Source organism: Podarcis filfolensis (genome assembly GCF_964270895.1).
Source record: "Podarcis filfolensis genome assembly, chromosome: 13".
NCBI lineage: Eukaryota > Metazoa > Chordata > Lepidosauria > Squamata > Lacertidae > Podarcis > Podarcis filfolensis.
Window position 1 is genome coordinate 35,980,426 of NC_139615.1, and position 13,702 is coordinate 35,994,127.

The following is a 13,702-nucleotide window of genomic DNA, read 5'->3' on the forward strand; positions in this document are numbered from 1 at the left end:
TGGATAAGAGAGAGAAACCTGGGTGGGAGACAGGTCAGAGTGAGTTTTCCTCAGGGTGTGAGGCTGAGGAAGGTGGAAGCTTTTTCAGGTGAGAGTTGGAAAGGCTCACTTCTTTGTATGTGGGTTGAAGATTAAGGTTTAATTATGATACGAGGACTAGATATATATAATTTTTGTTTCACCATGATTATTATTATTACTGGTGTTATTATTAATGTTCCTTCTCTCTCTGCTTCCTCTCTTCTTCTTTTTACTCTTTCTCTATCTTTTCTTGTTTTTTTTCCTCTTTTCCTTTTTGTTTTTCTGATTTTCTTTATTCCAAATATTATTTTACTGTATTGTGGAAACTTTAATAAAATCTTGGGGGGGGGGGCGTTTTGAGGGAAGTTGCTTATTATTCTTGTTGGTGGCGGTGGCGAGGGAAGTTGCTTCTTCTTCTTCTTCTTCTTGTTAATTGTCCGCCCTTCACCCAACAGTTTTAGGTTTTAATATTGTGTTTTAATGTCATTACCTGCCCTGCAAACTTAATGTGAAGGGCAGAAAATTAACAACAACTTTATTTATTTAAATATTTATTATCCACTCTTTGTTGCTAAAAGTAACACCAGAGTAGGGTTGCATCAAGACTTTTAATCAGGGAATGCTATAACACAGCAATGCTAATCAATAAAATAAAAGCAATAGGGAAAAAATTCTGCCACAGTTGTGGCAGAAACCTGCTGAAACGGGAGTGGAGAGAGAAACTTATTGGTGTGGAAGTATGTGTTTCTTCAGCAGTGGGAAGAGAAAGAAAAGAAGGGATATACAAAATGGTAGAGGCGCTGGTGGTTAAAACCCAGAAATCAAGCCATTGTGCTGAATACAATTGCGTAAAGCTCATGTAGACCTCCCACTTCTGAAGTTCTTTTGCCCACATTCACTGAAAGTACGATTTTTTGTATGGTGAGGGAGTAATGGGGACACTTACATTGCTGGTCGCGCAAAATTGTCGCTGCCCATCCTTTATTTCAGGGGTGAACTTCTGGAGCAAAGCTTTCTGAACCCGCCAGATTGGCGGCGGCTCCCGCCCAGTCTGAAGAGCGAGCTGCAGGAGGGCAGAGAAAGGGGTGATGGTCACAGGGATGGAAAGAACCCCAAACAAGCCTAGCTGCTGTGATGCAACTACTCTGCAGATAAGAAGCTCTGCTGGATCAGGCCAAAGGCCCACTTAGTCGAACATCCTGCTCTCACAGCGGCTGACCAGACACCCATGGAAAGCCCACAAGCAGAATCTGAGGGCATCAGCAACCCTCTTCGCTTGTGATTTACAGCACATGGTTATAAGCCCAAGTGCGGATCCTACTTAGTCCCTCAGAAGGGAAACTAGTGTCAGATCCAATGTAACATTTTGATTTTAAGTATTATTATGATTTTTTTTAAAAAAGCTCAAACTAAAACTTACCCAAGAGAAAGAATTCAAGACACTGAAATACGTGAAACGCTTGAAAATGTCATTCACATTTTATGCTTTTAAGGCTTTGTTTCTGCTCCAAGCCCAGAAAGATAATAATATGGCCCGCTTTGATCAATGAATAGAAGATACGGTAAAGGCAAAGGAGCCCGGACAGTTAAGTCCAGTTAAATTTGATTATGGGGTACAGCACTCATCTCCGCTTTCAGGCCAAGGGAGCCGGCGTTTGTCTGCAGACAGCTTTTCAGGGTTGTGTGGCCAGTATGACTAAATAACTTCTGGTGCACGGAAATGCTATCTACCTTCCCGCTGCGGTGGTACCTATTTAACTACTAGGCTGGTCTGCTTTCGAACAGCTAGGCTGGCAGGCGCTGGGACAAAGCAACGGCAGCTCACCACGTCGGGTGGATTCGAACTAACGACTTTGCGATCGGCAAGCCCAAGAGGCTCAGTGGTTTAGACCGCAGCACCACCCGCAACATAGGAACGGACTTGCTTTTCAATGCAGATTGTGCATGGATAAATAGAATGTTATTTTGAACGCATTTATAAAAATTATGACTTGCTAATAACTGTATGGGACGTGGGTGGCGCTGTGGGTTAAACCACAGAGCCTAGGACTTGCTGATCAGAAGGTCGGCAGTTCAAATCCCCGCGATGGGGTGAGCTCCCGTTGCTCGGTCCCTGCTCCTGCCAACCTAGCAGTTCAAAAGCACGTCAAAGTGCAAGTAGATAAATAGGTACTGCTCCGGCGGGAAGGTAAATGGCATTTCCGTGCGCTGCTCTGGTTCACCAGAAATGGCTTAGTCATGCTGGCCACATGACCCGGAAGCTGTACACCGGCTCCCTCAGCCAATAAAGCGAGATGAGCGCTGCAACCCCGGAGTCGGCCACGACTGGACCCAATGGTCAGGGGTCCCTTTACCTTTAATAACTGTATACTGACTGTAGTAATAGCAGTACTTATTTACCAACATGTTATATTGTATTAAAACCTCAAGCACTTTTTCCTTTCTTGCTTTATTCCTCGCTTCTTTATTTGTTCACTGAAAATTTTCTGAATAAATTAATAATAATAATAATAATAATAATAATAATAATAATAATATATCCTTAACGCACCTTGAGGGCCTGAACGTCCTCCACGCGGATGACAAACTCATCGCGTTCTCGGAAGATCCCTTCCCCACCGCTCTCTGCCTCTTCTTCGTCCGTCTCTCCACAAATGGCCGCTGTCTCCTGCTTCTTGGCAAGGTGAAGAGGCCGTGTGTCCTCAGGGTCCTCAGGCTCAGGAGACGCCTGAACAGGTGGCTCCTCGGGGACAGGTGGAGCCTCCTTGGGCGAGGGAGCTGGGGAGATGGGCGGCGGGGGTAGCTCTGGCTGGACATCAGCCTCCACTGAGGGAGCTGGGCTGGGGATTTTCTCCTCCACGGGTGGCACATCTATGGTGGTGGGGGAAGTGGCAGGGGTTAGCAAGCAAGCAAGAACAGAAATCCACCTTACTCAGCAGTGGCCTCCTAGCTGGGGAATGGTCTCTCCAGAAAGCCTTGCCTGACACCTTCTCTATAGTCCTTCTAGAGTCAGGCAAAGACCTTTTTATCCACCTAGACCAGGGATATGGTCCTCCAGCTGTTGTTGGACTACAACTCCCATCAGCCCCAGCAAGAATGGCCAATGGGCAGGATGATGGGAGCTGTAGTCCTGCAACACCTGTAGGGCCACAGACTCCTTACCTCTGCCCTAGGCTTTTTAATTGGTTTTAAATCAGGACTATGCCATGCTGGCTGTATCACCAGAAAGGGTGGATTGGCTGGTGGGTTTTTTTGCTGTTTTTTATTTGTTTCTTGGATGGTTTTTAATTATTATACATGGTATTTTTAAAGCGTTGTTTTGCTTGCAAGATGCCCAGGGAGTATTTATTGATGCAAAGCTACACCAATCAATTAAAGAAATGGGTACTTTGGAATTTAATTTACCAATCCTCCCTGCAAACCATGCACATATATACTAGTAACTTAGGGAATCACGCCTCACACATATGATGAAGTGGACTGCAATTCATGAAAAAGTCTGCCATAATAAATTCATCAGTCTTTAAGATCTATGCCAGCGGAACAGGATCCCATGAGAGGTGGTGGATTCTCCTTCCTCGGAGGTTTTTAATCAGAGGCTGGGTGGCCAACTGTTGTGTATGATCTAGCTGAGATTCCTGAATTGTAGGGAGTTGGACTAGATGACCCTTGGAGTCCCTTCCAACTTTACAATTCTGTATTTCTATGTGTATTCCTTATCTTATTCTTTTCAGAATGGAACATTTTTCAGAAGAAAAATTTAGTAGTGGAAAATCCCCCAGAAAGGTTTCTTTTAAAAAATAATAATAATTTTTATTGATTTTCCAATAAAAATCCCCCAGAAAGTTTTCTGCCTGGAACTGGATTAGTAAATGTGTTCCCTTTTATGCTGACAAGAGCAGGGCTTTCTTGATTATTATTTTTTACTTCATATCAATACTGCATAAAATTATCTAGAGTTTGAGTTTTGAGGCGGGGTGGCGCTTGGGTCTTGCGGGAAAGAGAAAAGTAACATGGTAAGTAGACAGGTTATTAGGAAAATATAAGGGAGCATGTGTGCAGTGTTTAGAAACTCAGATACATAATCTAATTGCCAAATGGCACCTTAAACCTAGGCTATGGTCAATTCAAGCTTCAAAGAAATATTTCAGATCCCTCTCTAAGTGACATTTTGCTTTTCCTGGTTGCCAACTTGGCATCCAAAGCTGTGCAGTTGCAATTGGACCCACGCCAGGTGCAAAACGCGCCTGGCGCCTGGCTAATTTCTAACACTGCTGTGTGCAGCAGAAAGGCATTTGATCGGGAAGAATGTCTACATTCAGGATGCAAGAACTGTTAAAAGAATGCAGAAAAAAAATGCATACTAAATATCAGATGGAAGTCTATTCTGCTCAGAAATTAATGCCCTCCCGAAATCAAGAAATGAGATAGGTTATGTAAATTAGGAGATAAACAATGGCCTGGGAACCAACTCAAGGTTTGGACAGGGGACCAGCGCTCACCATTGGGTTCTCCCTCCTTGCGGTCGGTGGGGTCGTAGAGCGCCGAGATGGCTGAGGAGATGCTCTTCTGGAGGTCCTGGTTCTTGCTGACGGAGTCCTCCTCGTCGGACGAGAAGGAGGGCAGCGTCTCCAGGTTGCGCTTCAGCTCCTCATCCAGCCGCTTGCAGGGGCTGGTGCAGCTCATCACGAGCCCGGCAGGGTCCCCTTCGGGCCCATCCAAGCCGCCAGGCAGCATCGGGGGCGCCATGCTGAAGGGAGGCGGCGGCTGGGACGAGGAGGACGAGGATGTGGCTGATGGGGGACGGGGCGTCTTGGAGGGGCTGCCTGAAGGCGCGACCATGGTAACCGCCGTGCCGGGGGCCCCGACTGTGGCGGCCGAGGAGGTGGAGGAGGCAGAGGAAGGCAGCGTCTGACGCTTGCCCGACTTAAGGAAGTCCAGGAAGGAGGCCATGAACCCCGACTTCATTTCAGGCTGCTTCTCTTCCACTTCCTTGATCTTCTGTTTGATCTTCTCTCGGGTCTGGCTGCTATCCAGACTGCTCTCTTGAGCGGGCTGATGAGATGGTGTGGAAGCCTCCAACTGAGACCCCTCCAAACCTTTGGGGACTGGAAGTTTGATCTGAGGAAAAGAGAAGGGACAGGAATTGGGGGAGGGGAGGAGGAGTCTCAGGGAGACTTCCTGGACTCGCCCCCCAATGTTGGCTTTGCCTCTTGACTTAACCGACCTCCGTTTTTCTCTCTCCTTTTTATTTTATTTTTAGGGCTTCACCATTCACCAGCTTTCTGGACCCACCATTTTCCAACCAAATCAAAGATACATTTTGCATATATCTTCACCATTTATTCTGCTTCCAAAATTTTGGGTTTCTGAGAGCTCTGGCTTGGTTTTTTTTTTTGTTTGTTTTGAAGGAGCTGGGTGGCAGATGGAAAGGGAACAGAGTGAGAGAACTGCAGGATGCCCAGGAGTCAGCTCACATAAGAAGGAAGCGAACAACAGGAAAGCTCTGTGCGGCACCGGAAGCCACCCTATAGCCAACTGGAAGCCCCACCCTGCTCATCTCTGGCTTTGAAGCCACCCCACTGTAGACACAGCCTATCTTCTCCACTCACACGAGGACTAGAAACCAAATTTTTGAAAAACAGAACCTGAAATCTACTAGGTACCACATTCAGCAACAAATTCTGTGCTTGAGCGAAATGAATGGCTTGCTCACACACAGATCTAGCAACCGGCAAGCTCGCCTCACTCACTAGTCCTCAAAACATGCACAATGTACTGAACTAGTTTCACACACTCCCAAGACATCAATCTAGGATCCCTACCATCTACCAACCCTGCCATCCTGTCCTAGTAGCATCCTGCACTCTAGAAACCCAAACTCTTGTGCCAAGAAACAGCCATGCTTATGTTAAGTGTGCAAATAGTAACAGCTTGCAAGGCTATTTTATTTGTGCTATTTTATTTATTTTCAAACTCCGCTTAGATTTTAGAAACAACCAACAGCTAGGTGAAAGGATACTTTTTTTAAGGACGCATTCCGAGCTGTGTCCTTAAGAAAGAATTCCCATCTCATCTGCCATAATGTGTATATTAAGCTGCTGAGTGAGGCTTTCCAGAGATTTGGGCTGGTGCTGTCAGTATGCCCACTTATTTCATCTCCCCCAAGGGAGGTGGAGGAAGTCCTGAAATCGGTGCCTGGTGTCCATGATGGACTGGACAGCTTAATCCCTACAAGGTGGAAGAACTGTTGGTCAGGGGGTCTGCTGATCTGGTACAGTGCTTCTGGATCTGGCGCTACTCCTGAATTTCAAGCTGGCGGAAACAGCATTTCAGCAACTTGGGATAGTGCACCAGGTGCATCTCTTCCTGGAGACCTGGCTATGGTGATGCACGTCCTAGCTTATATTCCGATTGGATTACTGTAATGCTTTCTACATGGCCTGCCTCTGAAAAGTGAACTGCAACTTCAGCGGGCGCAGAATGTGGAAGCCAAACTATTGTCTGGCGTAAAGTGTTCTGATCGCACCACTTTAGTGCTGTTTCAGCAGCCCTTGCTGCCTGTTTTGACTCAGGCCCCATTCAGAGTGTCGGCCTCTCAAAATTCTCCACCTTGACTCGTAGCAGGATGATTTTGCTTGATACTGCAAGCTGCCTTGAGGGTTATTTAATGGAAAGGCAAGGAACCATCGGTTTTAATGAATCAAATAGGAACACCGTTAAACTGAAGATTTTACAAGAGGAGCAAGGCCTCTTGGGTAAGTTCCTTTTTTTGCAATAAAGTACAGGAAATTTTTACAGGCGCGAGACCCAAATATTTTTACCATCAGAATACGCTACTAAACGTCCATGCTGTGCACCTCTGAATGTGCATGGTGTGTTGGCGGCATTTCAATGGCTGTTTTTCAAGAAGTGGCAGTGACATGGTTTTCAGGAGAGACAGGAAAGGTATTAAGGAGTAGGTGCATGATATTAGGAGTCATGAAGTTGGGCCTGGCATCAGCGCCCTGGGAAGGGCTCGCTGCTCAAAATCTCCCTTTTCGTTTGAGTGGCAGGCCCTGAGGGTGGGTGGAGCGAGTTCAAGGTGCTGTCATTTTAATTTTCCAGAGTGCTCTCAATGTAGGAACTTTACATGGTGGCTACCAGATGACCTCTACCAGACGGCTATTGCCATCCCTAGCTAAGCCTGCCAAGGGGCCCCACTGGTGTAGGAGAAAAGAGAGCCCTCCTCAAACCCAGAGCCAACCAGCATGGGGTTGGGAGAGCGGTAGCAGGCCATAGAGAGGAGGTGTGTATGCAACACATGGCAAACCCTGCCCAAGACACGATCTGGTACCTTTTGCATCTGTGCAAACCTCTCTGTGCAACAATAACGGCCAAGATGGGGACAAATAAGCAAAGGGAATAATGAAGAGGGCGGGGGGGGGGACCCAACAGCCCTGTGCACATTAACTCAGCATAATCCTGTGCGAATTAACTGCAAAGCAAGCCTCACTCACAGTGTTCAATGTAGGTGTGCCTTGGATTGCAGAGTAAAAACGCAACCTCCGTGACGTTTGCCAAACTTAATGCAAAAGTCTGTAAGTGCAAGAGCACAGAATAAGCTGTTCAATAGAAGGAGGAGCTTTGGATGCTGAAACAGCTATGCAAGGCAAGGTTTATGGGTGGCAAATGAACTTTATATGGTAGATTTAGAGGTAGGGAGGAGTGTGCCACTTTCTGCCTCCAAATTCACTCTCTTCCAGTTTTGTTTTGCTTTTTTAATGAACAGGAGAGCAGCATCCTTTAGACTTGCCACTTCAAAGTGTGAAATGTGTTAAGACTTACAACTTTGAACAACTTGCTGCTTTCCACAACATTAAGCACAGAATCTGAATAGTTTCTGTATTCACAAGCTGGTGTGCAATGGAGGGAGGGGTCTTTTTCAGGCCATGGGCTGCATTCTCTTAGGGGCAACCTTATCTGGGCCACATGCCAGTCATGACTGGAACCCTAACCAAAAAGCAAGCACAGCCAAGTGCCCCAGGACTGAGGTTCTCCCTCCTGGCTGAACAACACATGGAAAAAAGACCCGGCTGCAAATATGTACCATGTCCATCAAACTTTCACTTTTCCTTCCAGCCAACAATTCACCTACCCACTCCATATATATGGCTATGCCGCCACTGTAATCCACACAGAAGAGAATTCCGAGAGCCATTTCATGTGTACCCATGGCACGGTGGCTGCCCCCAGAAAACCCCTCCAGTGTTTGCACGGAGAGCGTTGTTAAGTACAGACATCAGTGCAACGTATCTATGAGAGCTGTTCAGACACCGGTGTGTTTCCTGGAAAGAAGTCTGAAACACTCCTGCAGCCCTATGGAGCCCAGATTGCGCACAAGCAATTTCCAGCAGCAAGCGCAACACTATAGGTACACATGAATGGCACTTGGTAAGTCAAGTAGTAGTTTACTGCCTGTGACAGATTCTCCAGAGCCAACAACACCAGGAGCCTCAAAAATCTGCCTGCTCCCTTTCCTGTACGCAAGTTGGGGCCATAGCTCAGCGCCAGAACACCTGCTCTGCCTGCAGAATGCCTTGGCGTCAGTCCTTTGCATCTCCACTTAAAAGGGACCAGTCAGCAATTGATGGGAAAGGACCCTGATCAGATAACACACACAGACTTCAGCTGGTGTTAAGGCAACTCCCTGGGTTCTCTCACTAAGCCCACTCTGCAGAAGCCAGAAACCACACGTCCCTACAGCTCGTTTCTGCCCGTTGTCTGTCTCTAGTCTCAGAACCAATCTCTTTATTTTTCAAATTATTCTTTTCCCGCTGCAAGTCAGGGATGGGGAAGCTGTGTGTCCCCCCCGGGCTTTGGGTGGATTGCAGCCCCCAAAAGCCTCGGCCGAGGCAGGTGAGGGGGTCCCAATCCAACCAGCCTCTTAAGGAGAGGAGCCACAGCCCTCCCACCCCCGCCGCCAGCCCTGCCACTTAAAAAATGAACCCCGCTGCCTCCCAGTCCCCGCTTACCTTGAGTGGTTTGAGGGACTCCAAGCCTGCTCCTGGCTCAACCCCCTCCTCCCCGGCTTTCTTGCCCCTCCCTCTCCCCCGGCCACGGGGCTTCTTGGTGCCATCGTGAGCCACGCCATGGGGCGGTTCAGTCAGGGGCCGGATGCGGGGCCTCCCGCGGGGTCGGGGCGGGCCCTCCCGCTTGGGCTTGGTCGGCTTGCGGCCGCGGCGCTTGGGCCCTTCCAGGAGGCCGCTGTTGGGCGGGCAGAAGTCTATGTCGCCCATGGGGCTGAGGCTGGTGCGGTTGGTCCGGCAGCTGGAGATGAGGTCCGGCAGCAGGTCCGGCAGGCGGCGGCTGTTGAGGCGGATGTCGGCCGGGACGTCCTCCTTGTCCTCGTCGTCTTCGAACTCGTACTCCTGGGCGTAGTTCTTCTTGGGCGGCTGGAAGGGGGGCTCCCGCTTCTTGAGCAGGTGGAAGGATGAGGTCTTCAGCAGCTTCTTGGGCTTGGACGAGCAGAAGATGGGCGACGTCAGGCCAGACTTGGACTCCGAGACGGGGGCCGTCCCGTGCTGCCCTGACTGGATCAAGCCCAGCTGCTCTGTGTTGACCGTCGAAGGCAGCTCATGCTTCACAGAGACAGAGTCCAGGCCCAAGTGCTGCCCATCTCCGCTCTCTGACTGGCAGTAGCTCTGGTAGCCTTGCCCCCCTTGCATCATGTCGTAGCCTCCGCCTTTCATGCCCTCTCCCCTCTCCATGCCTTGGGTCCCGTCGTCCGGCTTGGGGAACTCGTCTCCGGCGCAAGGAGGAGGCCCGAACATGTCCTCCATGCCCGGGAAGAAGCTGCGGTCCTCATCTTGCAGCAAAGAGTCCGGGAAGCAGATGGAGGTGAGGGGGACAAAGCGCTGCTTGGCCCCCTGCGGGCTGGGGCTTTCAAACTGGTCCTTGCCCTCCAGCTGGCCCTGAGGGACCTGCTGGGAGGAGTCGGGGTCCAGGCCGGCGTCGGGCAGGAGGTGCTGCTGGTTCTGTACCGAGCCACTCTGTCCCAGGTGGGACTCCAGACTCAGCTCGGGCTCCAGGAAATCCTGGATCTCCTGAGACTGGGAAAGGTTGCCTTGGGGCATCACCTCCATGCCCTCCGACTGCATCCTCTCCTGCTGCAGCTGGCCCTGGAGCTGTGGCGACTGCTGAGGCTCCAGCAGCTGCGCCTCCATGCTCTGCGAGCGCACATGCGCCTGGTGCAGGTGGGCTTCCAGCGCCTGCATCTGGAGCTGCGGAGAGGGCGCTTCAGCCTGGTGCATGCGCTGCGGCTCCATCAGGTGGACGTCCAGCGGGGTGCGCACCTTCCCGCGCGAGTGCAGCTGGCTCTGTGTGTGAGTGAGCACCGACTGGAGCAGCTGGGATTGTTGTTGCTGTTGCTGCTGTTGCGAGAGGGAGAGCGGGGGCAGGTCAGGAGGGGAGTCCAACATCAAAGCACCCCCCTGCTGCCCAGGCATCATCCCGTGAGGCTCCATGGGGTGCGGCTGGGGGGCATGCTCCGGGGTCTTCTGCAGGTACGAGTGTGCTTGCGATATCTCCTTGCCCCCCGTGTCCATGTGTCCTCCCTGGAGGTGCTGCTCAACCGACTTCTTGATCTCCTGCCCGTAGGAGTCCATGGAGCCAGTTTGGTGGCTGTAGTGGACCACAGAGGTGGCCAGGGACTCTGGCGTCGAGCGCGTGTGCGAATACTCCTTCTGCCGCTCCCCTTTCTTCTTGTCCTTGAGGCCCTGCAGGGACATCTCGAGGCCTTGGTTGTCCAGGTTGGAGTTGGTCCGGATGACGCTCTGCAGGTGGTAGCGTTCCTCTGTCTTGCTCAGCTCATAGCCCATCCCCTTCCCGGCCCTCTCCTCGCACTCCACCATGCCCTCGGGGGGCACGCGGGGCGGGCTCTGCGACTGCAGCAAGTGCTGGATCAGGAACTCCTCGTCCTCCGTCCGCTCCGAGGACAGCAGGTCCGAGTCGGTCTTGGATTTGCCATAGGACGCTGCCCTCTCCAGCCCTCCCTGGGAACTCTGGTAGCTCTGGGTGTGGGCCGGCTGCATGAACGAAGGAGACAGCACGGAGGTGAGGTACTTCTGAGACTGCCCGGGCGACGCCACGCTCTGGGGCCGGTTCGTGGTGGGCGACTGGAGGGGCCGGATGATCTGTGAAGGGCTCGAGTCCGGGAGGCTCTGACTGTGTGAGTAGCCGATGGACTGGCTGTGCCCTGGCATGGCTGGCGAGTGGCCAGTGCTGTAGCTCAGTGACGGGCTGGCTGTGGGCATCCCCTGCGAGTGCGCCGGCACGTAGCTCGGCGTCTGGCTAACGGAGACATGAGGCTCGGCCTGGACGCTGTACGACAGGCCCTGGAGCTGCTCTGGCGAGTAAGTCTGATTCTGACAGGTCTGCAGCCCTTGCCCGCCCTGCCCGGCCTGGCCCTGCTGGGCCTGCCCTGTCGTTGAGTAGCTCTGTGCCTTGCTCACGCTTGTGAGGTCTTGGGCCTGGCTGCTGCTGAAGCCTTGTGAGGCCTGGCTGACCGAAGACAGGTTCTGCGGCTGGCTGACTGAGTAGCTCTGCGTTTGGCTCATGGAGAGCAGGCTCTGGGGCTGCCCGGGCGAATAGGCCTGCGACTGGCTCGCGATGACGGAGCTGGGCTTAGGAGTGGATGAGCTGTAGTTGCTTTGGCACTTGGGCGTGGCGGTGGAGCGTGGCGGCTGGCGGGAGGCTGAGTAGCTCTTGGACTTGGAAGAGGAGGCCGTGCCAGAGTAGCCGGGGGACTGGATGATGGGGCGGTAGCTTTGGGAGGGTTCTTGCCGCGTGGCCTGGGAGGTCTTCTGCTGCTGCGAGCCCTCGCTGCTGGCGGGCGACTGCTCGCCCAAGGGGCTGCACGAAAGACTGGAACGGTGGGGCATCTGCTGGTAGCTGCCCCCACAGCTCAGGTAGTGCTGGAGGGAATGGGCGGCGGGCAGCTGGGGCTGGGCACTGGAGGGCCTCTGGTAATGCTTGATGACACTGTCCTGGCGCGGGATGGCCCTGTCGATGGAGGAGGCGGGCGAGCTGGAGAAGACGGAGGTGTTGTACAGCTGGGATGTCTGGTCGGAGGGCCCCAGCGAGGACGACAGGAGGTTGAACTGGGAGGGCAGGTGGCGGGAAGCCGACTCTTGAGCGCTGCGGTACGCTGAGCTCTGGGAGGGCAAGCCCGTGCCCAGCACTGCACTGCCCAGCCGGTCAAAGCTGAGGGAGGAGGGGACGCTGGGCTGGGAGGACTTGATGTGCAGCAGGGGGTCATGTGGGGACAAGAGGCCGTTGGAGGTGGGGCTGAAGGTGGCATCCTGCAGGGTGAGCGAGGAAGTGACCGGGAAGCTGCGCCCGCTGAAGGAGGCTGGGTGCTGGTAAGCGGAGAGTGCCGACGAGGAGGGGAAGGTGCCGGAGCCTGGGAGGGCCCCCGAGATGAAGAGCTCGGCGGGCGCTGGAGTGTGCATGGCTGCAAGAAACAAAGGCATCGGGTTAGTTGGATTTCTCTGCACAGAGCTGCAGGATTTGCAAGGCACTTACACGGGAGGCGGGGGGTAAAGGCACAGAGCTTGGCCTACTCACAAGAGGAGGAGTAAGCTGTGCCCAAAGAGTCAACAAAACACGCTCCTGAAAGACATGTTGAGGCAGGCTCACCTTGTGCTTCATTGTTGAGACAGGGTTTCTGCGATGCAGGATACAGCTCAGGAATAAGAGCATGTGATTTGCATGCAGAAGCTTCCATGTTCGCTCCCAGTAAGCTCAGGAGCAGGTACAGATTATGGGAAAGGCTTCTTGCCTTGGGAAGCTGGGATCAAGAGTCATGACCCAATGCTACAGGCGACCCCTGCTCAAGAGATGACACTCTACCACCTGGTCCCTCCTATCAGAGGTTGTTGTTGTTAATATGCCGCCCATCTCCCATCTGACTGGGTTGCCCCAGACACTCTTGGGCTACTTCCAACACATATAAAAACATAATATAGCATCAAACATTAAAAAACCTCCCTATACCGGACTGCCTTCAGATGTCTTCTAACAGTCAGTTAGCTGTTTATCTCCTTGACATCTGATGGGAGGGCTTTTCATGGGGCAGGCACCACCACCCAGAAGTCTTCTGCCTGGTTCCCTGTAACCTCACTTCTTGCAGAGAAGGAACCACCAAAAGGCCCTTGGAGCTGGATCTCGGTGTCCGGGCTGAACAATGGGGGTGGAGTCACCCCTTCAGGTATGCAGAGCCAAAGCCGTTTAGGGCTTTAAAGGTCAACACCAACACTTTGAATTATGCTCGGAAACATACTGGGAGCCAATGCAGATCCTTTAAGACTGGTGTTATATGAACATATAAGGGACATGGGTGGCATTGTGGGTTAAACCACAGAGCCTAGGACTTGCCAATCAGAAGGTCGGCGGTTTGAATCCCCGCAACGGGGTGAGCTCCCGTTGCTTGGTCCTTTTTTTTTTTTTTTGGTGGCCCGTTGCTCGGTCCTTGCTCCTGCCAACCTAGCAGTTCGAAAGCACGTCAAAGTGCAAGTAGATAAATAGGTACTGGTCTGGCGGGAAGGTAAACGGCGTTTCCGTGCACTGCTCTGGTTGGCTAGAAGTGGCTTAGTCATGCTGGCCACATGACCCGGTCACATGTACGCTGGCTCCCTCAGCC

General features: G+C 52.0%; 1 protein-coding gene across 1 annotated transcript in view; it reads right to left on the reverse strand.

The window, feature by feature from the left end:
• Positions 1-13,702, reverse strand: part of PRR12 (proline rich 12) — a 46,992-nt gene that overhangs the window by 19,918 nt on the left and 13,372 nt on the right. The window contains exons 4-7 of the mRNA XM_083582315.1: positions 9,036-12,514; positions 4,524-5,142; positions 2,573-2,892; positions 968-1,084 (exon numbers count right to left, since the gene is read on the reverse strand). Coding sequence (XP_083438441.1) covers positions 968-1,084; positions 2,573-2,892; positions 4,524-5,142; positions 9,036-12,514 — 4,535 coding nt within the window. The remainder of the gene's footprint in view (positions 1-967; positions 1,085-2,572; positions 2,893-4,523; positions 5,143-9,035; positions 12,515-13,702) is intronic.